This window comes from Vespula pensylvanica, chromosome 24 (genome assembly GCF_014466175.1).
Source record: "Vespula pensylvanica isolate Volc-1 chromosome 24, ASM1446617v1, whole genome shotgun sequence".
Classification (NCBI taxonomy): domain Eukaryota; kingdom Metazoa; phylum Arthropoda; class Insecta; order Hymenoptera; family Vespidae; genus Vespula; species Vespula pensylvanica.
Window position 1 is genome coordinate 3,289,216 of NC_057708.1, and position 25,220 is coordinate 3,314,435.

The 25,220-nt window shown below is 31.1% G+C and overlaps 5 protein-coding genes and 1 long non-coding RNA gene across 13 annotated transcripts; 4 read left to right on the forward strand and 2 right to left on the reverse strand.

Annotated features, from left to right (window-relative positions):
• Positions 1-1,533: 1,533 nt before the first annotated feature.
• Positions 1,534-7,426, forward strand: LOC122636883 (ATP-binding cassette sub-family G member 4-like). Of its 7 annotated transcripts, none has more exons than XM_043828540.1 (11): positions 1,932-2,067; positions 3,485-3,910; positions 3,994-4,111; positions 4,714-4,897; positions 5,183-5,328; positions 5,479-5,717; positions 5,823-6,112; positions 6,204-6,372; positions 6,525-6,781; positions 6,871-7,025; positions 7,109-7,426. In XM_043828540.1, exons 2-11 carry the CDS (start codon positions 3,841-3,843, stop codon positions 7,296-7,298), a joined length of 1,818 nt encoding a protein of 605 aa, XP_043684475.1. In that variant the 5' UTR covers positions 1,932-2,067; positions 3,485-3,840; the 3' UTR covers positions 7,299-7,426. The 7 variants fall into 7 exon arrangements, with proteins under 7 accessions (XP_043684474.1, XP_043684476.1, XP_043684475.1 ...); XM_043828542.1 differs by having other exon boundaries at positions 3,485-3,906; XM_043828539.1 differs by lacking the exon at positions 3,485-3,910 and having other exon boundaries at positions 1,534-2,067.
• A 185-nt stretch (positions 7,427-7,611) lies between these two features.
• Positions 7,612-9,732, reverse strand: LOC122636885 (ETS-related transcription factor Elf-5-like). 2 transcript variants are annotated; one of them, XM_043828548.1, is made up of 7 exons: positions 9,107-9,704; positions 8,836-8,974; positions 8,507-8,758; positions 8,306-8,377; positions 8,134-8,214; positions 7,871-8,066; positions 7,612-7,796 (listed from the first exon to the last, which is right to left on the reverse strand). In XM_043828548.1, exons 1-7 carry the CDS (start codon positions 9,146-9,148, stop codon positions 7,685-7,687), a joined length of 894 nt encoding a protein of 297 aa, XP_043684483.1. In that variant the 5' UTR covers positions 9,149-9,704; the 3' UTR covers positions 7,612-7,684. The 2 variants fall into 2 exon arrangements, with proteins under 2 accessions (XP_043684483.1, XP_043684484.1); XM_043828549.1 differs by lacking the exon at positions 7,871-8,066 and having other exon boundaries at positions 9,107-9,732.
• A 1,282-nt stretch (positions 9,733-11,014) lies between these two features.
• Positions 11,015-11,876, forward strand: LOC122636887 (U6 snRNA-associated Sm-like protein LSm3). The gene is made up of 3 exons (XM_043828551.1): positions 11,015-11,208; positions 11,302-11,409; positions 11,508-11,876. Exons 1-3 carry the CDS (start codon positions 11,188-11,190, stop codon positions 11,688-11,690), a joined length of 312 nt encoding a protein of 103 aa, XP_043684486.1. The 5' UTR covers positions 11,015-11,187; the 3' UTR covers positions 11,691-11,876.
• Positions 11,877-11,922: 46 nt separating this feature from the next.
• LOC122636886 (sperm flagellar protein 1-like) lies at positions 11,923-13,082 on the reverse strand. Its single transcript, XM_043828550.1, has 4 exons — positions 12,951-13,082; positions 12,575-12,872; positions 12,228-12,515; positions 11,923-12,152 (listed from the first exon to the last, which is right to left on the reverse strand). Exons 2-4 carry the CDS (start codon positions 12,678-12,680, stop codon positions 11,938-11,940), a joined length of 609 nt encoding a protein of 202 aa, XP_043684485.1. The 5' UTR covers positions 12,681-12,872; positions 12,951-13,082; the 3' UTR covers positions 11,923-11,937.
• Positions 13,083-13,153: 71 nt separating this feature from the next.
• On the forward strand, positions 13,154-17,290 carry LOC122636884 (putative inorganic phosphate cotransporter). Its single transcript, XM_043828547.1, has 10 exons — positions 13,154-13,402; positions 13,502-13,582; positions 14,856-15,094; positions 15,374-15,607; positions 15,703-15,790; positions 15,880-16,112; positions 16,191-16,340; positions 16,419-16,551; positions 16,649-16,890; positions 16,983-17,290. Exons 2-10 carry the CDS (start codon positions 13,558-13,560, stop codon positions 17,157-17,159), a joined length of 1,521 nt encoding a protein of 506 aa, XP_043684482.1. The 5' UTR covers positions 13,154-13,402; positions 13,502-13,557; the 3' UTR covers positions 17,160-17,290.
• A 2,781-nt stretch (positions 17,291-20,071) lies between these two features.
• Positions 20,072-22,723, forward strand: LOC122636904. The gene is made up of 2 exons (XR_006329092.1): positions 20,072-21,294; positions 21,880-22,723. It is a non-coding gene; the product is annotated as an uncharacterized LOC122636904 (long non-coding RNA).
• Positions 22,724-25,220: the final 2,497 nt, after the last annotated feature.

Below are 25,220 nucleotides of genomic sequence, written 5' to 3' on the forward strand. Positions count from 1 at the left end.
ATCGTGACATGATGCATCGTGAAGTGAGCGATGCTGGTAGACATTAGAAATGCGCATGTACGACGGGCGGCAAATTTAAAAATGTTCGTTTAGTCACGCACGCACTTTTCTTTCGATAAAACGATATATATATTGTATTTAAAGAAGTATTTGCTCAGTGATAATGGTCTACAGTAGGTGTTCATTATGGTTTTCGAGAAGTTTTTTAACAATTTCCACGATTCTTTTTAAAAACAATATATTTATTGTTATTAATAAATTATATTTTATTGATATTCTTTTTTAGAACATTATTACAAGAACGAAAAAATGAATGGAAACATAAAATTGTATTATTGTTTAGATAAATTGAGTTTCTCTTCCAACTAAATTTAATTAGACCCGATAGAAAACATCACAGATTGTTGCAAAATGATCCAATAAAATCTCTCTTCTTTATCTGGCATCTAACAAAGCAAACGATAAGTTGAGACAATAAGTTAAGTATTTTTTGGAGTTTTTAATAAAGACGTACTTAAAGTGCATCATCAAATGGAAATCAAAATAGTAATATTGAGGATTGGCCCATATATATATATATATATATATATATATATATATATATATATATAGACTTACTTTTGACCAACCAAACGCAAGAGAAGAAAAGGAAAAGAGAGAAAGAAAGAAAGAGAGGGAAAGGGAGAGAGAGAGAAAGGGAGAGAGAAAGAGAGAATCTAAAATAATAAAAAAATAATGAGTCGTGATATGATTATTATTATTTTAACGTTTTATTTTTTTTTTCTCTTTTCTTTTCCTTTATTCTTTTTCTTTCCTTTTTTTTTTATATACAACTCTCGCATAATTACATTTTTCTTTTCCTTATCATGCATCATATTCAGGTAGCTAAATTATTTTTATTCACTTTCAAGAGGGGAATTCGAATAATATCGATACCAGTCTGACTACTTTCCAACGTCGTATCCGGTGCTTTGCCAATCGTCGTATTTATTCTTTCCCTTCTTTATATGCCACCAACGCGAATCTCATTCAACGCGAATTATCGTTTAGAAAGGAAGGTTACGAAGGTACCTTTATGGCACAATACCGTGCCAAGTTAGTGCTGCTTAATATTTTTTAAGTAAATAAGATTAAGTTTTATCGCCAAATTCTTCATCGCTAGTTACGTGAAAAAAGAAAATATCATATCTTCCATAAAAACAATGTCAATTTGAAATAATCTCATTCTTTCGGTAAATATCTTTCCGTAAATACAAAAAAAAATTTTTTCTCATTAATTGTCAATTATACGACCCTGAGTTATTGCGTAGTATTAAATATACAAATTACATTCGTGAAAGTAATGGAAAAAGAAATTTTGGGAAGTTTCGAAAAGTAATGAGAGGAAAGAATAATATTAAAGAAATACTTTCAATATCAAATTATTGTTCCTTGCTGCAGGAGATAATGAAACTAACAATAAGAGAAGAAAGTTATAGACAGATTACGAAAGAAATAAAAAGATAATAGTGCCGGACAGAACGGAACGGAACGGAACCGAACAAAGTAGAACGGAACGGAACGGAACGGAACGAAACGAAACCGATCGAATTGGAGCGGGAGCGGAATGGAATAGAACGGAACGGTATAGCGTGGAGGACTTTGCGCGAGAAACAAAAGAGGGAGAGACGCGTGCGTACTTTGTACACGCGCGGAGGCGCTCTCAAAAGTTCAGAGCGCGATAACAATTTCCGTGCATTGCGGAAAGTAGTATTACGTTTAGTCATGCCAACGTGTTAAAGCACGCACGCGGTCGGACGAGCGTGAAACTACGCGACGACAAAGACGAAGAGAAAAACGAAGAACTCTCGAGATGGACACGTGACTCGTGTGAAAGTGATTCTCGTCTGTTTTCGAAGAAGATCCGGAAAATGGCGGTAGATTTGAAGACAGCCGTCTCGACATCAAATTCAACGACGAATTCAACAAGCCCATGGAAAGAGTTGAGCACTGCTTGTATCGACGATCCCTTCTTTCTTCTTTTTAAAAATATTTCTTATAGCAGACGCGAAAATGTCCTGGCGAGAGGTAAATTTTCTTTTTTATATATACGAATATAATTAAAGAGATACATATGAATATATAAATATGCATGGTGAGAAGGCCTATGCGTCAGGTATTCTTATCGTGAAACAATCCATCGATTGAATTTTTATCATCAGTAAGCTATTACATTCGTAAACGTTCCTATCCATTGTCCAAGAGTAAAATTCGGTAATTTAATGAGAAAACGTACGTTTGGTTGGCTGTTCGCGATCCTATTGAATACGCTCGAAACGTAGCTTTGTCCCATCTTCTGTTATCTATTAATAACTCTCTTATCGTATATCTGAACTCGTGTCCTCGTCGAAATGTCGTTGTACTCTAGCGGTTCATACCCTGCTAATCTCTTTCTCTTTTTTATTTCTACAAAAATATTCATTAAAATGACAATGATCGATTTCTTTCTTCTCTCTCTCTCTCTCTCTCTCTCTCTCTCTCTCTCTCTCTCTCTCTCTCTCTCTCTCTCTCTCTCTCTCTCTCTCTCTCGTTAATCAACAAAAGCCTTTTGAGTCTATATCGTCCATTATTTGTTCACAATAAATGAAGCCTATACACGATAAATGAGAACGCGTTTGAAGGAAAGAATAATTCAATGTACGTTCGCCCTCGTTTATTGGGTTTTCTTATATGTCATCAAAGTTTCATCTATCGTTACGTCTGGCATGTTCAAAGTTTCTCTCTCTCTCTCTCTCTCTCTCTCTCTCTCTCTCTCTCTCACTCTCTCACTCACTTTCCCTCTCTCAAAGTGAATAAATCAAATCTTTTTCTTAAGCAAACAAAGTCACGAACATCGTCTTCTCAAGTTTTTAAGATAAGAAATAGTCAGATAAATCTTACAGAGCGCATATCGTGCGAAAGGAAAAATGAAAGTTGAATAAAATCGGACAAGGCGATTCTAAAGTTATAAGTCGATTGATCATAATAATATATCGATAACGATTGTGTTGCTTGTTTATTATCCTCATGAATAAATTAGTAATGCAAATTGTCGCCTTCTAGTCTTCTCAGATATGTATTGTTTTATATATATTCATGCTACATATGTAGATATACAAGAAACATTCGTTCATCTCTTTTAACATTAGAAGAAAATCCAGATTAAACATTGTCACTATCAATTTATCTTCTTATCTATTTACATATGTTTTGCTAATCAAACAGAAATCAAATGACCAAGTACTCTTCATTATTTGGGAATAGTTAAATATAGCGATAAAAAAAGGAACGTTATAGATAAATAGTACTATGACTAATATAAGGGCTCTTTCATGTATTTTTTCATTAATTTTTAGTCTCAATATTCTCGGCGGATAATCAAGAATAAGGAAAGAATCGTTTTCTTTCTAATACATTTGTCAAAAATAAAGATCCGTGCGATGTATTAAACTTGATTTCTCCGCAGACTGAAAAAATCGCACTCCTATCGGTAGAAGTGCTTGATAATGAGCGATAAGAATCGATAATCTTTTTTCGTTCTCCGAACGATATACTAAGTGGCTCGTTTCGATGGACCTCTACGAATATGACGGAAATTACGAGCGCTAGGAAAATATTATATATATTTCGAATGAAAATATCTATCTTTCGAATGAAAACAATTTGAACGAGGGAACATTTTTTCAATATTTTTTCACAATACTAAAGATTTCGATAAACTTGGCTTCAATACAATGTATACTCAAACTCGGATACCCTATATATACGATCGAAACGAGATTTGTACTTTTTTTGTCATTTTCGAATTATGAATTATGATATATGCATTATCAAGAACCGATATATTTTATAAATCGTGTTCTATGCGTACATAAAAAACCAGGATTGGCAAGTAACATAATACGATTAATTAAAATAGAGCGACAGAAAAGAGTCTCGTAAATTTGAAAGCAATTATTTGTCATGTTGTTTCAGAAAGAAAGACAATATTAAGGAATGTAAGTGGCGATTTTAGACCAGGTGAACTCACGGCTATTATGGGAGCATCGGGCGCTGGAAAAACTACACTCATGGATATCTTGGCAGGTTTTATGTCAGTAATTTAAAAAGAAAAAGAAAAAAAAAATAGGGGAAAAAAATTACCTATAGAAAGCTATTTCATACGATCAAGTCTTCGCGTACGGATGCAAATTATGAGAGGTATCGACGCAGCTCTTTCTCTCCTCCTCTCCCTCTCTCTTTGTCTCTCGCGCGTGCACACACACACACACACACACACACTTGTTATTAATACATTTGTACGTAAGCATGAAAATAAATGATTGTAAAAGATTGTTTTCTCGAAAAATTGGTGAAAATCGAGCTTCGCCAATAATTTTTTGTCTTCTTTGCAACATCTCTATATTAATGTCGATCTCCTTGGAATTTCATACTATTTTACGTCAATGGAGAAAGTTCATAGTGAGAATACGCGTAGTCTTTCCTCGATTAAGTAATATTTTTCTCATACGATACATTACCAACGTTGTAACACGCGCGTTTCTATCATCGCGATACGCGATCATGCGATGTAAGATGTAAAACCATGTTTACGGATAATAATAATAATAATAACAAGAGGAAGAAAATAACGATAATCTTTTATCTTTTCTTGGTGAGACACTTTACTGACCTTACGTTAAATAAAAATTTTAGTACGTCGTCCTTCGAGGGAAATGTGATCGTGAATGACACCGAAAGGAACCTCGTCAAATTTAGGCGTTCGTCGGCATACATTATGCAGGACGACAATATCCAGCCTCTTTTCACAGTGGAGGAAGCTATGCTTGTTGCAGCCGATCTCAAGCTTACCTTGAAGCCTCGCGAAAGATTGCGCAGGGTATAGGTCTATGCCAACTTTTTTTTTATGAGCAAAAACAAGAAAAGAAAGAATCAATAATCGAAATAGAATTGCTACAAAGAGTACCGTCGGAACCCATCGTTCTTTTTTCTATTTTTTTATTTTTTTTTTTTTTAAATCATTGTGAAATACTTGGTCTGAGCTATAGGTCATTAGGATTAAATAATAATTAAGGTTACGAGTCGTGTCGGATGCACTTTGTATACGATGTATACTTGGTACGATTGATAACATTCTGGATTTCTCCATTATCGTTTACAACAGATCGAGGAAATTTTGTCTGTGATGGGATTGAAAGAAACGCGGTACACTCGCATTGGTGACCTTAGCGGAGGACAGAAAAAAAGATTGGCCATTTCTTTAGAATTAATTAATAATCCGCCCATTATATTCCTCGACGAGCCGACGAGGTATGTTACTAGAGAAGAATCAATATTAAATGCATAGGTTTTATACTATGCGTTATGCATACATTCTATGATAATAATACTAGGTTGATGAGTTATTTTTATTGCCATTTTTGTTTTTTTTCTTTTTCTTTTTTTTTCTGTTGGCATCAGCGGACTGGACAGCGTCACGTCGAAACAATGCATCAGATTTTTAAAACGATTAGCATTAGAAGGACGAACCATAATCTGTACGATACACCAGCCTAGTGCATCGCTCTTCAATATGATAGATCATCTTTATATAGTCGCAGAAGGATATTGCGTTTACACCGGTGGAACGCGTAATTTGGTGCCATATTTGAGCAGTCTTGGTTTACGTTGTCCAACACATTACAATCCTGCGGATTTTAGTAAGTATTTATCTATAGTTTACAACCATAATCTATAGGTAACAGAGATAAAGACCTTAGATAACGCTCGCGATTACTTCAGTAATAAGTAAATTTATTTTTCAGTAATAGAAATATGTAACGGTGATTATGGCGATTATCTTTTGAAATTGGTCGAAACAATTCAGAATGGGAAAAGCAATGCTTGGAGGTCGTCGGAGAACATAAGTTCGAACAAAGCCAAGGAGATAATCGTCACGCACATGTCAGCTTCCTCGAGAGTGTTAGAACAGAGTAATATACGTGTGCCTTCCTTTGAAGTAGAGTACAAACATACAACGTATTATGCGACAGGATTTTGGAAACAGTTTCATGTTCTTCTTAGAAGGAATGCTATTAAATTATTGCGCGACAAGGTAATCTCGTTGCATATCTCGTCTCTCGTTTTCCTTTCCTTCGTCGTTGTCATGATAAAAATGTCTTCTTTCTCGCTTTTTATACGAGTAGATATTGATCCTCACACGGATATCGATGCATCTCTTTATTGCGCTGATCGTCGGTGCAATATTTTTCAGGATCGGACAAGACGCCACTTACGTCTTAGATAATTTTAATTTACTTTTCTTTAATCTGATGTTTCTAATGTTCAGTGCCTTCAGCTCGACGCTCATCACACGTAAGTCACGTTTTTTATTTATTTCTTTGTAACTATAAGTACTCGTATGTGTATTAGGTGTATATGCGGATAGGTATAGGTTTAATTGACTCTAAGAATATTAACGAATATTTTTTCTTTTCTTTTTTCTTTTCATCACGTATATTACGTAGTACCTTTGGAGTTGCCGATACTTATGCGAGAACATTTCAATCGTTGGTATAAGCTTCGATCGTTCTATCTGGCAAACAAATTCGCCGATTTTCCAATACAACTCACGGCAACGTGCATATACACACTAATAGTATATTTCATGAGCAATCAAATTTTGGAAACAAAAAGATTAATTCTTTACGTGTTGATGTGCTTCGTCGTTACCTTGGTAGCTCAAGCGATCGGTTTCATCATCGGTGCAGGATTAACGGTACAGGTTTGTGCAGATTCGATCATATATAAGCCTTTTAAAATTCCTAATTAGCACTGATTGTCACAATCAATGTTGAGTTATCAATTTTTTAGAACGGAGTGATCTTTGGACCGCTTATAATCCTACCATTTACAATATTCAGCGGATTTTTTGTACACCTTACTGATGCACATCCTTATCTGCATTGGTTGTTTCATATATCTTTTCTCAAATATGGTTTTGAAGGAACAATGATGACAATTTATGGGTAATTACAAATATTTGTTAGTCTTTAAATAGATATCCAGTCGAAATAAAATTCTAATTTTTATTTTTCTTATTAAATTCCAGGTACGATAGACCAAAAATGCATTGTTCTGATGTGTATTGTCATTTTGCTATGCCCAAACAACTCATGGTAGCTGTTGGCATGAAGCAAGTAGATTACTGGTTTTGTATGACCGTACTGATCATTTTGTACATTGCCCTCGATACAGTCGCATATATTATACTACGGGTAAGGCTTAGAAAACGTATATAATAAATTATAATAAATAATTAAGCAAGACTGATTACCAACAACTTGAATTTAAGCAATCAAACAATATGGACGTAAGAATTAGATTTAATGCTTATAAAATGCAATACAATATACTTACTTGTATAATATGCTGCCAAAATTATTTCTCTTTCTCTCACCCTCCTTTTTTTCTCTCTTGATCTCAATCTTGAGCTTGACTGCAATCCTAACGAGAGTAACATTAGTATTTTTTTTTTTTTGACTTTACCTTATACATAGATAGAATAAGTATCGCGATTGCTGTAAATATTGAATATTTTCATGATTACAAAAATATGCAGAAAAGCTTTTATTTTGCTTGTTCTTATATTCTAGAAATTAAAATTAATTCTATATGCGTAATTATGTCAATATCGGAAATTAGGATTGTCAGTTTGCCATCCTTTTGCGTTAGGGCCGAACTGATAAACCAATCTTCGACCAAGTACGGGTTGAAATATTTTACTTTTGTAGTAGTACCTAAAAAAAAAGAAATATTTTGGTTTAAACAAATCTTTTCGCAAAAAAAGAAGGAAAAAATAGATAATTAGGACCTCATGGCACGGCTAAGTTTTTCATAGGTCATTTTTGTATTTCCTTTTCGGGAACCCCAACGTTTCGCGACTTCGTCACTCTTAACGAAACGAAATTTAGCTTGCGAATAATCCTCCCAACAAATTAAGCTAGGACAGGTTTCTCGATTGCGTAATAAATCCCGAATAAATTCCCAAAGTTTTCCTTGACCTGTGACTACGATCAAAGAATAAATTTTCATTTTTCGCTATAGTATTTCAATCGCAAAATTTCAACGACGTACCATTTTTCTTCGGCTTTAACATTTTTGGCCTTCCCGGTGGTCGTTTCATCGTGATTTTCATACAATTATCTGATTCTGTATCTACGGATAAATATTTGACCTTTAAGCAAAGCGAATCGGAAAAATATTGAATAATATAAATTTACGACAATAATAATCAATAATCATTTACCAGAGACACCGCTGGACGACATTTGAGCCAAATCGTCCTCAGAATGCGAATGTATAGCCTCGAATGGTGGGACTAGAAAATAAAGAAAGTGAAGCAAAGATAGTTTTTGTTCCTTTCCTAGTTTTGTTTCCTACTTTTTTTTTTTTTGTAACTAAAAAACATTTGTATTTGATGCAAGATCAATGTGCGTAACGAACATACGTGAATTCGAAATACGTTGAGAATGAAGATGGCAATATAATTTATCCCCGTAGATCGGATCGTGAAAAAGGAAGTCATTGCGTGTCATCATAGCAAGTTGTTCCCCAGAAACCGCAAGACTCTGCTGGATAGACCTGTATGGTAGTCCTATAGAAGATGCGGCTGACATTAGCCAACTTATCGTTTCCTCTTGACACCAACTTTTGATCGGTTTTCCGCACCAGCCAGTTCCATCGATATCCTCCTTTTCACCTAATCACAATTAAAATTATAACTTCCTGTTCTCTAATCGACTATTTATTAATAATAATAATCATTTAACACTTTACCGAGGGAACATCTTTTTCGTTTAGGTTCGTATGAATTATAAATCGAGCCATCTTTTTTGTTAACCGGAGTATCCATATTCCATAAAAAGTGATCGTTATTTTCGTTTTCATCGTTTAAGTTCATTACCGAGGAACAAACCTGAAAAATGGAGCACACGAAATGTTTATTTCTTTTGCCCGTCGCACCAAAGCAAAAAGAAAAAAAAAGAGAATGGAGATGCGTTCAAACGCAAAAGTCCATACTTCGAAAATACTTGCTCGCGATACTGACCTCCGACAGATTCGTCCTGTCATAATTATCGAAGGAATTCATTCCTTTCCGAGATGTTGCAATCGACTAAATTTTTTATCCGGATTTTTTGTACAACCGCGATCACATACACGTATGTATTTAGCCTCGTACGTTGTTTCGCGCCACGCGCAACTATTCAAACTCGCACGGCTATCGCAAGAAAATAAATCGTTCCTGCTAATTAACATAAGTATTGTGAGCGTCACCGATGTTGTATCAGTTATGTCGTTTTTACGAAGAAACTGTGTTCCCATAAATCTTGGATGGATATATTTAGACAGATAAAGAAAGAAAAAGGATAGAAAAAAGGAGGAAAAAGAAAAAAGAAAAAACGGAAAAAGAGGAGAAAAGTCACGAATTCGAATCGAAAGTTACATACGTACAAACGAAACGTGCAACGTGAATGGCGTTTCGCGCGTTACTAATTGCCGTCCGATCGTCTACGTTCCTACAGGGTAAAGCTTGAGGTCGATGGTGACGCGAGAATTCTGAGACGTCAGACATGCTCGTGCATGCGCTCGTGCTCGCGCGCACACGCGACGACGCAAGATATTCAGCACGGAAGAGCCAGGTATCAACGGGGATTTCCCACTATTCGTAATTGGCCAATCACCAGACATCTCTGATCGCCTTAGCTGACGCAACGACAATGGGATACCGCCGCTCGTCATCAGCTACTTCTGCGTTTCTTTTGTTTTTTCTGTTTTTTTTTTCTTTTTTTTTTCTTCTTTTTTCCTTTTTTTCTTTTTCTTTTGTATTTTATATTTATGAAAACGACGTCGTGTACATACGTGTACAATCACACATCTATGTATGTAAGTATCTCATATACACTCGTTACTCGACTACGTAGATACATACGTTCTAGCAGGATTTACAGGTGAATTTACAAAATTGTTCAAACGATGATCGTAAGTTGAGCGGACGAGCGTTGAATTAATGTGCTGATTTATACTAACGTGATTTACGATCTTACAAACGGCGGCATTACTTTAAAGACCCATGCGCGTGCGCACGCGAGAGAGAGAGAGAGAGAGAGAGAGAGAGAGAGAGAGAGAGATACAAAGAAAAAGAGAGAGATAAAACTTATACATTCTGAATTTATAGCAGTTATAAGTAATATTATATCTTGACTTTTGGTAACATTGAACTTCACCATATAATACCTGATGTAAAATAGATCGAAATATATAGGTTGTTTTTGAATATGTTTTTTTTAATTGTTATATATCGAGATAAATAATATATTTTCACTCTTTGTTGCGTATCTAGAAATATTGAATATGTATACATTTAAATGCATGTAAATAATTCACTTGTACTAATCGTCAAAGAAATCTTTACTTACACTCGATACAAATTGTATGTAAAACCATAACTAGTAAAGTTTCTATTTAATATTGTATTTTACCATACCTAACTTTCGAGGAATTGAATCATTATTCATACGCGTTTGCATGCGATGATTTTACACATGCATGTATAAAGAGTAGCCTACCATAGAAAGCATCTTTTTAAAATGTATTTCAAGCGTAATGTATAATAATTCAACTTCTATTAAAACGATTAAATATTCTAGCAACATTTATTTAAATACTTTTTAATCATTAATTCATAATCTTTTTTTTTGTAATTTTTATTATTAACTACATATTCATGTAGTTATCGACATAAATTAATAGCTGCCATTTTGACCCGCGCTAATAAAATATTTTCAAACATTATTTTTTTATACCTCTTTATTGATACAAATCACTTCAACTTTTTTTTTATATTCGTATCTTTTCTTTTTAAATGTCAGTATAATATAAAAATGTTTCAAGATTGAAAGAAAACTATTTCTTTTTTCGTAACTTCACTACTACTATTCTGAATAAAAATATCAGCTCTCTATTGTTTTCCCGCATTACGCTTTGGTGATAGAGTTAGCATTTTAATAGCTATCTTATCGTTAGATAGAGTGAGAGAGAGAAAGAGAGAGAGATTTTTAATTATACATTACTTGGTAATATTAAATCAAGATAACATTTTTATTAAATTTTTGTAAATAATTAGTTGCTATGGCTGATGAAACGGAGCAGGTAACCTTTATTCATAACATAATAAGCTAACCTAAAAATCAATTCAATGTTTATGTGCACGTTAATGTATTTTTCCATCTTTTTGACAATTAGGTTCCAGCAATAAACGTGAAAGAACCATTGGATTTAATAAGATTAAGTTTGGACGAACGAATTTACGTGAAAATGAGAAACGAAAGAGAATTACGAGGACGTTTACATGTAGGTCTTGTTTATATTTTTGGATTTCTAATTAAACAATATTTTAATAAATAATAATAATAATATTTCAATAAATAATTAATATTTTCTTATTTCAGGCTTATGACCAACATTTGAATATGGTATTAGGTGAAGCGGAGGAAACTGTTACAACTGTAGAAATCGACGAAGAAACATATGAAGAAGTTTATCGTACTACAAAAAGAAATATATCTATGCTATTTATTCGTGGTGACGGTGTCATTTTAGTATCTCCGCCTAGCATGAGAGCACCCATGTAAAAGATATGTTAACTTCTTTATTTGTATACAAAAAGAAACACAGGCAAGATAAAAAGGTTTTTTCTCTAACAAACTTTTCATCAGGTAACGTTCGTGTAACTTTCATGTGCTAAAATAGATATAAGATATGTATGAAGCATAAACTATATGCTTGCTGCAATTAAAATATATTTTTCTTTTTATAAATGTTTTAAGAATTCATTCGTATCTTAATAATCTCATAGTTTTTCACATTAGTACGAGAAATCTATGTATGTGCCATTGGTCTTGTAACCTGTGCCGTAAGATCTACTATTCTTTGATCCTTCAATTTAATCAAACTTTCTAAGTGTGAAATTTTTTGATGAAGTGCGTTAATAGTTTCATTCCTTTCTTGCAATTCTTGTTTAAGTCTTATAAAAGTATGACGTGGTACTGTTTTATTAGCGATTTCTTCAGGATTTAAAGTAGGTTTAGCGTTTTCTAGTTAATTAAATATGAAATGGTAAAGATCATTGTGTTATTGGATTAGCGTTTTTTTTTTTTTTTCTTACTTACTACCTCTTCCATTTTCTTCATAATCAGAATATAATGAATCCCTATCTACATTACAGTCTTTCAAAATTTTCGCTCGCACGTCTATCAAAACTTTCTCAATAATACCTAATTGTGAATTTGCCAATTGATTGATTACATCTTTTCCAAGTTTCATATCAATTTTAGAAAGAACCTTTCTATTTAATATATTCCAATTATCGATCTTCTTTGCTATACTATTGCCAGGCACATAATTGTGCACGTCAACGTGCTTGGGATAATATCGTTTCAACAATTCGGCCATAAATACTACAAAATTCAAAACATATAAATATCTATAAATAATAAAAAGTGTCACGATATTATACCTCCGTCCGAAAAATCTCTCGATATATTTTTCTTCGGTCTTGAAAACGTAATCTGATCTATCCACGCGTAAATCTCATCGAGCTTATTTTCGTTTACCGGCTCCATTTTTATATATGTTTCTCTGCATACACTTCAGTATTACCTTTTCAGAACTACGATTTTGATTTAATTAAAACATGCTAAGACAATCGCGTCTTCTTTTTATAATCAAAATTTAACGTAAGTAACATCTCCATTATATGCCGACAATTTACAAACCGTCTTGTAAATCTATCTGGATGATATATCTAAAATAAGCTATAAAGACAAGCATTTGTTTCTTTTTATAAACTTGAACAGATTATCTTATACCGTGTGTTGATATAAAATTATTACCAAATAATCTTTGTTTTAAACGGTGAATACCTGCGACGAAATAAACGCAAATAAAAACATATTTTTATTCTAAAAATAAGTATTTACACATGGTGATCGCATTCATTCGAAAGCCTAAGCGAATGTCTCGGGCTCGGACGGACGCGCAAACGCGCACGTCTCCACCCATCATTTTCTTTACTCAAGAACGTCACGTTTATTAGTGTGAGTGTTTGGCTGCGTGAAGAACCGGCATTTATAGAAGAGGGGCAATGGCTCGGGATCCTTCGGAGAAGTGCCTATGGAAAGTAGAAGCATTTCGGCTTACCTCAGTGTGCTTTGGTGCCGTGCAATACTTACAATCGGACTTCGGTATTAAACTAGTGCAATTTGATTTCATCAGCTTATAGAATAGAAGAGAGAGAGAGAGAAAGAGAAAGAGAGAACGGAGAAATATTTTTTTAACGCGTATGGTACGTTTATCATTTGAAATGTAGCACCTCGTTGTCAAATTAAATCATCCTACTGTTATTCAGAGAAAAAACAATTATTTGAGCATTTGTTTCTGATAGAACTTCCTTTGGAGTCCAATCTCGAAAAGATACAAGAGAAGACCCTGTTTCTATATATGGCAATGGGAAACAATTCTACAGGTGTGTTCATTATTTTTCTTCTTTTTTTTTTTATATCTTCATATTTTTTATCATCATAGTGTCAGCTATCAGTTGCATTTCCATTCTTATTTGCTTCCCTCAAGGGACGTATAATTTTGTTTTTATTGTCACATAACGTAAAACAAGACGAAACAAGTACTTTATGACGATCGATTGCCTTTGAATCGTGCGCCTCGATCGTCCTTTTGACCTTGACGCATCCCTTCATATGGAGCAAATAAATTCGTCATATTGAGAAGCGGTATTAAAAGGATACATTTGAATTTGAATGTTTTATTACGATCTATATCCACGTTATCCAGATTTATACATTATGTTGTATAAATCAAAATGTTGCACCGATCTGATGATATTGTGCGATCGATGATGAAATAGGTTTCGTTTGTTAATATCTTTTCTTTCAAATATTCGTTCGAGAATATGCATTATGAATTGTAAATGAATAAGTATAATACAATACGTTTATTTGCATTTTTTAAATAAAACAAATAAGAATAATCGTTCAATCTACATATAATCTATAAGATATAAAAAAGGGGAAATAAACTTTTCTCTTTAATTTACTATAGAATATAGTTTAACCAGTTTGGTTTACACAGAATCTGGGAACATCATTTATATGACGAAAGATTTAAATTTATCGACGTTGGAAGCCCGTCGCTTTTATATGGTTCTTCGAAATAGCTTGCACTCTTGCACTCTTTGTACGAGATAGCTAATGCAATGGTATTTTAGTATTTTAAAGTATAATTTATTTGAAATTAAAAATTACGAATAATATGTAAATCATTCGAAATAATAAAGTATGTCTGTATATTTATATATAGACATTTAACAGGCTTACGTATTGATCTGATTGCCAAATGGTATCAATCGAGTCCTCTTGAACCGTATTGATTCTAAGTTCTACTTTTCAGACCATATGATATATTTGGCATTATAAAATGAATATGACGACACGTTGTATATCACGTAGGCTTAGAAAAATTTTATATTATTTTTTTCTATAAGAAATGAAAACTTTCAATTAACTGCTAGTTGAAAACTACATATTTGCTAATTATCGATTTAATGTCATATTTCAAAAATTTTCAATAATTTTCTTTTTTTTTTTTTTTTTTTTTTTTTAGTTCAATAAACATAAATTTGAATTAAAGTTAAATTGATTTTGTTGGATCTATTCTAATTGTAAAGGGAGCAAATTATTATAAGAGGATCAGAGAAGTTTAATAACGAGACATTTTGTTTGCAGACCGGCGTGGCCCACTTTTTCCAGTCCGATATTTAATGGCCATACTTGGATCCATCGGTTTAGCTATTATATACGGTTTTAAAGTCAATGTCAGCGTGGCTATTGTTGCAATGGTGAACCATACAGCCGTACGACTTTCAGCGATGCACAATGAATTAAAAAGAGAAAATACAAATTTAATGACGACGGAAATTTGTCAAGATGATGTAATTTTAAACACGACGGCATCTTCTACCGAGGTAATCGATCTTCCTTCTCTTTGCCTTATCAAATATATCTCGAACGATAAGGTGATCTCTGTGAGGTCACTCTATGAAGTTATTCTTAGAAAATAAAGTCCTTTCAAAGGAAGAGAAAAAAAAAGTTTATCAAAGAAAGTTTCGCCTTTTTTGGAATACCGTATCGTTTAAATATTAAATCTATTGGATCGATACTTTGATAAAGACATCACGTTAGAAAAGTTAATGATTTTGATTATCTAAACAAGTATGTACGTGAAAGAATAAATTATTTTGCAGGATGGCCCTTTTATTTGGAACGAACCTCTTCAAGGTCTTATTTTATCTGCATATTTTTGGGGCTATATGGTATCCTTATTACCAGGTGGTAGAATGTCCGAACTGTTATCAGCTAAATGGATGATGAACGGATCCGTTTTGTTGAATGTCGCAGCATCAATATTATCGCCTATTGCAGCAGATATACACTATTCATTATTTATTATAATGAGGTTCATTCAAGGCCTCGGTGGGGTTAGTAGTAGTCATCTTGTTAACGTGGGGATATCTCAAGGAGATATTAAAAGATATTGCCATCTGACAGTATTTATTATTATTTTCGTACACAGGGTGTAACGTTCCCGGCTATGCATGTGATGATCGCCAAATGGGCTCCACCGAATGAACGAAGTGTTCTCGCATCAATCGTTTATGCTGGTAAATATAAATAACCGTAAACCAATATAATTAACATAATAATATTAGTAGACAGATCGTTAGATAATTTTATAATCGTTCGATTTTAGGTACTGCTCTCGGTACCGTGATCTCTATTCTATTATCGGGAATACTGGCTGCAAATCTTGGCTGGATATGGATTTTCTATATCGAAGGTGCATTATGTCTAATTTGGTGTATCGCTTGGTGGTTGATAATTGAAGACTCTCCAGAAGAACAAATGAGATTTATCAGCGAGGAGGAAAAGAATTACATCATGGAGTCTTTGGGTCATACTAAAAGCATCGGCGGTCACAAAGAGGTAATTAGTTGTATAAATATTTTAAAGCTTTAGCCAGAGAATCATAAAAAATCATAACTAATAATTTTTGATTGTTAGAAATTACCAGTACCATGGGGACAACTGTTAAGGTCTACTCCCTTTTTGGCTATCTTAATAGCACACTTTTGTAGCAATTTTGGGTGGTACATGTTGCTTATTGAATTACCAACTTACATGAGTCAAATATTAAAATTCAATATGAGTTCAGTAAGTAAATCGATATTCTTCATATACCTACATGTCTAATATATTTTATCTATTAATAACTTCTTCATATTCATGTAGAACGCTGGTCTATCCGCAATGCCATTCTTATGTATGTGGATTTTTACTATGACTCTCAGTAAAGTATTGGCTATTATGCAAAATAAGAATTTAATAACAGTAACCATATCAAGGAAAATAGGAACTTTATTTGGTAAGATATATCTGTTTAGTCTTGTTAAATCTATATTTGTTTCGTTTTGAAAATCAGCAAGGAACGGGATTTAAATATGTTCTTTTTTATTTTGTAGCGTCGTTTGTTCCAATGATTTGTCTGATAGGGGTATCTTATGTCGGATGTAATCGTGCTTTAGCAGTAATGCTGATGACTATTGGTGTTACTTGTATTGGTGGAATGTATTGTGGCTTCCTATCTAATCATATAGATATTGCACCAAACTTTGCTGGTACTTTAGTGGCTATAACAAATTGTATTGCTACTATACCAGGCTTTATTGTTCCTATTTTTGTTGGGAAGTTAACCCATGGAAATGTAAGTAACAATTGGTTATATCCAAATAAATTTGTATAGCAAGATATTAATATTTTCACTGTATACAATAATGAAAAGTTTTTTGTTTATAGCAAACACTAGAGGCATGGCGAATTATATTCTTTGTAACTGTAGGTCTTTATATAATCGAAATACTTGTTTACTGCATCTTCGGATCAGGTGAAGAACAACCATGGAATAAGATAAATTTTTCTTTTAAAGAAGTCAATGATCAAACTTTACCTCTGAAAAAAAATGCTAGAAAATAATTTGTATAATCAGTAATATATTAAAATATTGTGTCATTAGATATATCTCATAATATATATAAGAAAGGATCGTGTATTTTATTATTTGTATTAGATAACAAAACTCCTTTTACAACACATGATAACTTTCTTTCTTTGCATACCTTTTAATCTTTTAATAAAGTTATATCTTTTAATAAAACTGCAATTAAATTATTAATAATGTCTATAATATTCTACAAATTACAATTAGAAAAGATTTCAATGTACTATGCTTTAGAAATTGTAACATCATACTTATCTATAAAACCGTATATTTCTTTATTTTCCTTAAAGCATTTGCATAATATTTAAGATAAGATTTGTAAACCACGTTTTATTTATTTATTTAAAAAGAAAATTTTAAGAAATATTATTAAATTCTTAAGAATCGTAACCTAAAAATAGTGGAAAATAAATAGCTTACCAAGCTTTTAATGAATAACAATGATCGTGAGGTTAGTCCATCTGAAATGTCCATTTTGAAATGATGATGTAGTATTAATTTCGATGAATTTCACACAGAGTATCATAATTATATTGCATAAAAAAGCATGAGAAAGAGGGAGAGAGAGAGAAAGGTGACAGATGAGGCAAGACAGAAAATTATCCGATATTATCTAATATAGGAAAATAGAAAAGATCATTATAAAATATAGTAAATTTTGATTAAATTTGAATGTAGCCATTAACTCCACGGTACTTTCATTATTTATCATATATCACAAGTAATATTGATTTTTGTTATGAAATGTGTCTAAGTCGATAAATTAGTTAAATACGATGAATAAGAATTAGATAAAATTCAAGAATACTATCAATACAGAATAAGATTAAGTGTATTTATATATATAAATACGTGTATATATAGATATAACATGTATGATCTGCGTTTCAACATGTATATGATCGTTCCTGCTAACGGGTTATGCAGTTTTTGTTCTTGTAAGCAGCTTTTTAAACGTGTTCAGATGTGCTTTTCCTTCATTTATTTCAATAAATCTAGCTTCTCATTTACATTATATATAATATTTTATAAGCTTGATTTAATCATTTATAGTTTATTAATTCTATTTTATATCATATTAGATTGAAATCTAATATAAAATAGGATTAAATAGAATTATTCCATTTTTGGTATCTACTCTTAAAATTAATTTAAATATATTTGTTCTTGTATGATCTTCGTAATTGGCTAATCCTTAGCGCTGACGAAAAACGTTGATTGGTTAATAATCGATGTCTTGGGAATACATTGGTCGAATAGTTCTATGATTAGAGGATGTTTTGCGCCTTTATAGAATCATATTGGTTGGTCGGTCCTTAACGCGTGGGTTGGCTTTCGGAAGTTGATTGGTGAGAGTTTGGAATTAGCGATTGGATTCTAATTTCGACATTTATATTTATTATAGGAGTATTATTTCCGAGATTGATAATTAAATATGTATCTTGATTGAATGAATTCATTTCGTCTACATACAAAGATTTAGCTTTATTTAAAAATGTAGATACTTCAAAAATAGGGTTTTCGATATTAGAATGCAGGACGTGATTTAAAGTTTTAACCCTTTTGCTACGGCAGTTCGATCCGTTGTAGTGCCACCACTGAACTGGACCCCGCGCCGAAAGTGTACACGTTACGTGTGGACAGTTTATCTTTTCTTTAAAACAACATACTCGTAATTTCTACATAAAAGATATAAACTTATTTAATGGGTATAAGAACTTATTTAATGGTAATAGAACAAAAAATAAACAAAAGAAAAGACAACTAGATGCTCACATTGTAGTCTTGTAGTAGAGATATACACTTGCTTTTGCTCGACGTGCGTGCCACTTAATGGTGTGAATCTTTCCCTTAAATTTTTGATGATAATATAGGTAACTTAATTTTTCATTTATATTACACATCTTGTTGTCTAACATTGTTCACTTTATTTATTTATATTTTATTAATTGTATTTTCTATTTTTATTCTTATGATGTGGAGATACTTCGTTCGGTTTTTTATAATATAAATATATGATGTGTCAGGTTATATTAGATTTTCACATCACACATATTGGCGCGAAGTTTATCGAGGATGACGCTTATGCGTATTTGTTTAATGGATAACAGCTTGATACGTCTTCGTATTGTCCGTGTTTATTTTAGGTAATTTGTAGATTTTTTCTACAACATACACTCTTCATATATAACAATTGAATACTCAATCTTCATGACACCATGATTGCAAATTGAGACATTGTTGCGTTTAAAAGATATTTAGGACAGTAAAATTGATGTCTAGATGACTGCATGCTTTGATATATTATAAAATTATTATTTAGCTTTTAGTAATTTGATTACATGAGAAATTTTATATATTATCAATGATTAATACTTTGGAATAATATTGTTTTTGATGTAATACCTGCAGGAATAATTTCTAGAAATTATAATACATTTAATTCTATAAATATAATCGCTTTCTTGAATAATTTTCATAAATTTTTATCATATCGACGATATTATTGCTTTCATTTTTGTTTTCAGTTAAAAAATAGAAGTGCCATTCTTTATTATTCTGGCATAGGATTCTCGTCATACAAGGATACACAGGATATTTATCAACATGATTGAATTCAAAATAAACTATTCCTAGTTTTTTTTTTTTTTTTTTTTTTTTTAGAAATAAGGAGTTCTTTGTTCACATAACTGCTAAAATAGTTTAAAAGTAGCCATATTATAGAGCCATGCCAGAACTTTTTTAAGTGATGACAGAATTTTTAATTTCTTTGATCTTTTATAATGAAAAGATCCGAATTGACACAAGTGATTGATTGTAATTAATTTGTAGAAGATCATTAAATAACTGCGAATAATTTTTCTTCAGAGATTTATTCATGTTTTTTTTTTTAATCTAGTACATTTATTTATTAGTTCAAGATAGAGTCTTCTCATTATATATTTATAATATTATATTACATTTTGGATATTTTAGTGGATTATTTTATTTTTCTATTATGGAAGTAGTGAAGAATTTGGTATGTTAATCATCCAAATTCACAAAAATAGCATGTGATATAAGAAACATACCTTGTATCCTAATTTAAAGCAAACTATTATAATTATACATGGATACATTGGTATACATAAGCATTTACGATTTTGATAAAGAATGAGCAAGAAGATATTTGCAATGGATAGTCTTCAGATTACAAATAATACTGTATGATTTTCTTGTATAACTAGAGTAATAGCTCGTAAGAAAAAGTGTTCAAAAATATTTTATTTTGCATTTAATGCATATTACAACCTGTCTAATGTTTATATTAATGCGTTATTGCTTAAATATTAGTTACCTTCCATAAAAGATTTTTTGTTTTATAAGTAAATTATTTTTGAGAAAACACCATTTTTTATCACTATTTACAAAAACAGAAAAAGACTGCCTCCATTCATCTTTAACATATAATCTTATTCATCAAAATTGGCGAAGAATGAATCGTGTTCGTCAAAACATCTATGTTTATTATTGAAGTAAACCAAGAGTGGTGAACAGTCTTAACATTTATTTCAAATTAAAAACATTTGTTGATTCAATTTTCTTTTAATTCTACTTTCGTGTAAGAATTACGTCTTTGTAGGTACAAATGTACGTAATTCTTTTTTTAATTCTGATCTTAGATAAGGAATATTAATTAGGTTACAAATATTCTTTATATTCATTCCAAATTGAAAAAATTTCATCATTTATTCCATATAGAAATGATTTTCTTAAGATTCTAAATTTCAAGTTGAAAACATGTTATAATCCTAAATTAAAAAAATTGAAACAAGAAAATATAGATTTCGATATATTGCAGGTAATATTGATCCAAGTATTATCACGGAGTAATTTCGAAGATCGCTCTATCTAAGCAAGAGCAAAGTACCAAAATCGAGTTTGGGTCTTCCCAATTGAAAGAAGGAGAGCTGCCCAAGATCACTTTCAAGGGTCCATATCCTAGAATTATTATAATTGAACATATTTGGAAAAAAGCAAACAATACCGATTCCATCCCTTGATGATCTAGTGTGGAAAAGATGAGGAAAAAAAAAAAAATCCGGAAGATGTGATGGAACGCATACGAGGGTAAGAATGATGAAACTGGTAATGAAGGGTGGACATTTTGAAGATCCCTCTATTCGGTCAAAATCAGAGTAGGAAAATGCATTTTATTAAATTAAAATGCAAATCCATTTTAATTTAGGATAATTAATAATTGCCACCATTATTAATAATTGTAATATCTACATCACAATTATTAATTGTAATATCTACTTTTACTATAAAATAATGAGTGCTGTAAATGTGATTAATTTTTGTACTGTTGAATAAATTATAAAAAATAATGAATTTAATATTATGAGAAATAATTAACTGTTCACTGCGTTGCAAAATAACATAAAGATTGATTATTGATAATAATAAATGTATTCTTTGATCGAGGATATTGAGTTACAAAAAATTACAAAGTTATGGTTCAGTATGCCTATCAAAGATAATGGGTTATTGCTTAATTGTAATTTCGTTCGAGCTGTTAAACTAGAACTAACTTGTGTGTGTACATGTGAGAGTATGTGATATTCGGTTATTTGACCGTTTATATCGTTTACTCTTAAAAGTGAAATAACTACTTCACAAAACAAATTCAAATATTTTTTAATCCTTTTTCAGAAAATCATTGTCTTCTCAAGTCAATTCACCAATCTACTACAATTTCAGCCTTCTTCACTTTCAATCTACTTAGATGTAAACATATCTCATTACGAATCTATTTTGGATCAATCTATTTTGATTTCAATCTATAATACAAACGAATGTTTTGGAGCTACCATAAAATTTCTTAAGTAGTGAGTGAATAAATTTAAGTTCCTCTATTACTCGTTATGGCAATGACGGGAATTTCTTTGGCATGTAAAAAGTAACTACTTTTTTAATTTTTATTTACAATTTTTTCAATAAATTATTGATGAGCATGACTATTACTAATTGCTTTTTTGGTTTTACTCATGAATAATATATTTTTATTGTTTTCACTGTTTTTTTTTTTACACGTCTATTCATATTAGTTAATTTGAACTAATTGTTTCTTTTGAGTTGTTTAATTAACAGTGCGATTAATTAATGCTTAATTTTTATTTGTTTGTTCACGATATTAATCATGAAATCGAGCCTCCAAATATCCGATATCGTTAAAAAAAGCATGTTATGTGATTTACATTCAATGCTTCGTATCTAGTTTACATATTTAATCTCGATTTACTTTGATATGTAGATATTGATTATGTAGATATGAGTTCAAAAAAGAAGTAGAAAACGCGAGCGATCGTAGGAATCAAGTGATAGATTATAACCTTATTCTTTTATTAGTATTTTGTGCTTGATAAGTTCACAGATGTGGAATCTAAACACAATTTGTTTTGTTAACTTAAAAATTTATTATCGAGTTATAAACTCTGGATGAATAATAAATGATACAATGGTACAAGTTACAAATACATTAAGTCCTGGAAAATGATAATGTTGTACTGAGTTCTGAATTTTGAGTCCTAATTTGCAAATTTCTTAAGTTCTGAATGTATACTTTGAGTCCTGAGCCCTATATGTAAACAATTCTAAAAAAAAAACTGATAAAGAAATCCAGACGAATTGATATGCAAGAGCCACATTACTTATTTTGACACTTTGGAGAATAGTTGGTTCCCTCCTCTACAGGCAAGAAACAGGCAGAAAATAAAATTTAGAATTCTTCTTAATTCTTCTTTGTTAATATGAACAAAAATGATCTTTATCTCAAACATATTCTGTTGCTATAAATTATCTTCAATCACAACATCAATCTATTCTCTGAAAAATCATAATTCTTTCACTATTGTATTTCAAAATTTCATCTTTAGATGTTTCTATAACACGAGCTTTTAATCGGCGTGTAGTTTGCAAAATATCCGAACCATTAGTATCAAAACTGGACTTGCTTTCATTCGAATACATATCATCAATATTGAATAAAGTTTCTCTATCTTCCACTTAAATTCTCATATTTAATTATCTTTTCTTTAACGTTTATTTAACAATATAATAAGCAAAGAAACGACCCAATATTTGTGAGAGATAAATAGAAAATTTTCGGTCTGAGTTAATCCTCTTGTTCTCAGTAAAGGTTCCCTCTCAATTAAACTTCGTTCAGCAGTTCGATTCTTTCTCTTCTATAATAGTAGTTTTTTTTTGTGTGATTTTGAATTGATCAATACAAAAGAAATTCGTTAGAGAAAATAAGTAATCGAACACGTGAAAAACAAAAAAGAACAAGATAAATATCAGTGTATAATATAAAGACAGAAATATAAATAAACTAATCTCGTTATTTTTATCGAATAAAGTTTATCGAGTACTTAAAATGAAAAGTGAATAAATTTTCATTATCTAAAATGAAAAGTTAATAAATTAACTAGTAACATTGTTTAATGAAAATAAATAAAGAAAATGGCTTATAATTTTGGAGTGACAATAAGGTACAATATTTGTATATCCATGTATAATTATAATTATATACGTTATATATATAAAATATAAATGGACTTACTATCGTACCACTTGATTGCCTTTATAATGACATCATTTATCAATGTATCATTTATATATGTAGAGAGTTCTTCGTAATATTCTCTTTTTTTTTATTTCTTTGTTAGAAGAAAACTTGCAATTTTTTAATTTGTTTAGTCGCACAATTTCAACATTGAATTTCCATTTTTCTAATTCGAGTGGTAAATAAATGTTTCAGAACCAATTATCGAAATAAATTTTGTGAAATAATTATCTCCGTATAATTTTGGATAATTCTAAAATTATATTTCCACTTATTCCTATGTCAGGGCATTATTGATCGTGTATCACTATGCATTCAATATATATTTCAAAATTGTAAACGATTCTAGATGAATTGCACAATAAGAAAGCTTAACAGTCCCATTTCTTAGTTTTTTTTTTTTTGTATACTATTTTAGTTTCCCTTTGAATGGAATTATTTGCTCATTAACACAGAAGTTTTCATTCATTTGAATACAATTTTTAACTAATTTGCCAAGAAAAGATTATATTTTTTGTAGGCTATTCATTATCTCTGAATTATTTATATCAGTCTAAATTGTTGCTAAAATGTATTTTAAATTTTATCTCCTTTTATCTCATAAGACTTATTGTATTACAACATTAAACACTTTCGTTATTGATTTCGATTAGACTTCGATGATTGTTGTATGAATCTTGTCATTATGTAAATTTTTTTTTCTTTAACGAAATAAGAAAACAAAAAAACAATAATATTTTCACAAAATGGATACTATCTTCGAATTGCAAACAAATTGGGAAAGTACTTATTTTGATGTATCAAATAAGAGTAGACTATTACAATAAACAATCTCCATTATTGTAAAGGAGAGGTAACAGAATAGGATGCTTATGCCACATTATGGTTTAAGTGGAATTAGACTAAAAAATATTAATATATCAGTATATGACTTCAAAATTACAAGGAGTTATAGAGGGTTAATACAAATCAATATTTTTTCCAATCAGTTACTTGCTCTATTCGCTTTTTCGCTTACTTGTCTAACTTCTTGCTCTTTCCTTTTTTTGTTGTTATGTAAGGTCCTGTTAGGTAATTAAAATATCATTCAGAATCGTATGAACATCGATCTTAACAAATGTCGTCTTTGATTATGCTTAATTAGCCTTGTAATTTAATTAAGTTAATATTGTTTATGTTTTTCGGCAATCAATGTTTTTGTCAGAAAATCTGCATTCATATCCAAGTATTAACTTGAATCAATTTTATTCGCATTTTTTGGTGACAAAATAGTACTTTCTGCTTATATGTTTCTTCCTATTCGTTATATCATTTTGAGGTATTCAATTTAAGGACTGATATGTATTTGTTTTTAATATTAATATATCTAATATTAGGTATTCAAACTGCTTCTTTTAGTTGAAAGTTTGATATTAGTTCAGGATCGGAA

Coding starts and splice junctions, on each gene's coding strand:
- LOC122636883 (XM_043828539.1), top strand. CDS start 1,911: ATGGCGGTAGATTTGAAGACAGCCGTCTCGACATCAAATTCAACGACG. Junction 4,898..5,182: donor CTCGCGAAAGATTGCGCAGG/GTATAGGTCTAT, acceptor CGTTTACAACAG/ATCGAGGAAATTTTGTCTGT. Junction 6,782..6,870: donor GTGCAGGATTAACGGTACAG/GTTTGTGCAGAT, acceptor TCAATTTTTTAG/AACGGAGTGATCTTTGGACC.
- LOC122636886 (XM_043828550.1), bottom strand. CDS start 12,680: ATGGAGCCGGTAAACGAAAATAAGCTCGATGAGATTTACGCGTGGATA. Junction 12,516..12,574: donor GAGAGATTTTTCGGACGGAG/GTATAATATCGT, acceptor TGAATTTTGTAG/TATTTATGGCCGAATTGTTG. Junction 12,153..12,227: donor TGAAGAAAATGGAAGAGGTA/GTAAGTAAGAAA, acceptor TTAATTAACTAG/AAAACGCTAAACCTACTTTA.
- LOC122636885 (XM_043828548.1), bottom strand. CDS start 9,148: ATGAATTCCTTCGATAATTATGACAGGACGAATCTGTCGGAG. Junction 8,378..8,506: donor TCAACGTATTTCGAATTCAC/GTATGTTCGTTA, acceptor TTTATTTTCTAG/TCCCACCATTCGAGGCTATA. Junction 7,797..7,870: donor AAACTTAGCCGTGCCATGAG/GTCCTAATTATC, acceptor CTTTTTTTTTAG/GTACTACTACAAAAGTAAAA.
- LOC122636884 (XM_043828547.1), top strand. CDS start 13,558: ATGGCAATGGGAAACAATTCTACAG. Junction 15,095..15,373: donor CGACGGCATCTTCTACCGAG/GTAATCGATCTT, acceptor ATTATTTTGCAG/GATGGCCCTTTTATTTGGAA. Junction 16,341..16,418: donor TAAAATTCAATATGAGTTCA/GTAAGTAAATCG, acceptor ATATTCATGTAG/AACGCTGGTCTATCCGCAAT.
- LOC122636887 (XM_043828551.1), top strand. CDS start 11,188: ATGGCTGATGAAACGGAGCAG. Junction 11,209..11,301: donor TGGCTGATGAAACGGAGCAG/GTAACCTTTATT, acceptor TTTGACAATTAG/GTTCCAGCAATAAACGTGAA. Junction 11,410..11,507: donor AATTACGAGGACGTTTACAT/GTAGGTCTTGTT, acceptor TTCTTATTTCAG/GCTTATGACCAACATTTGAA.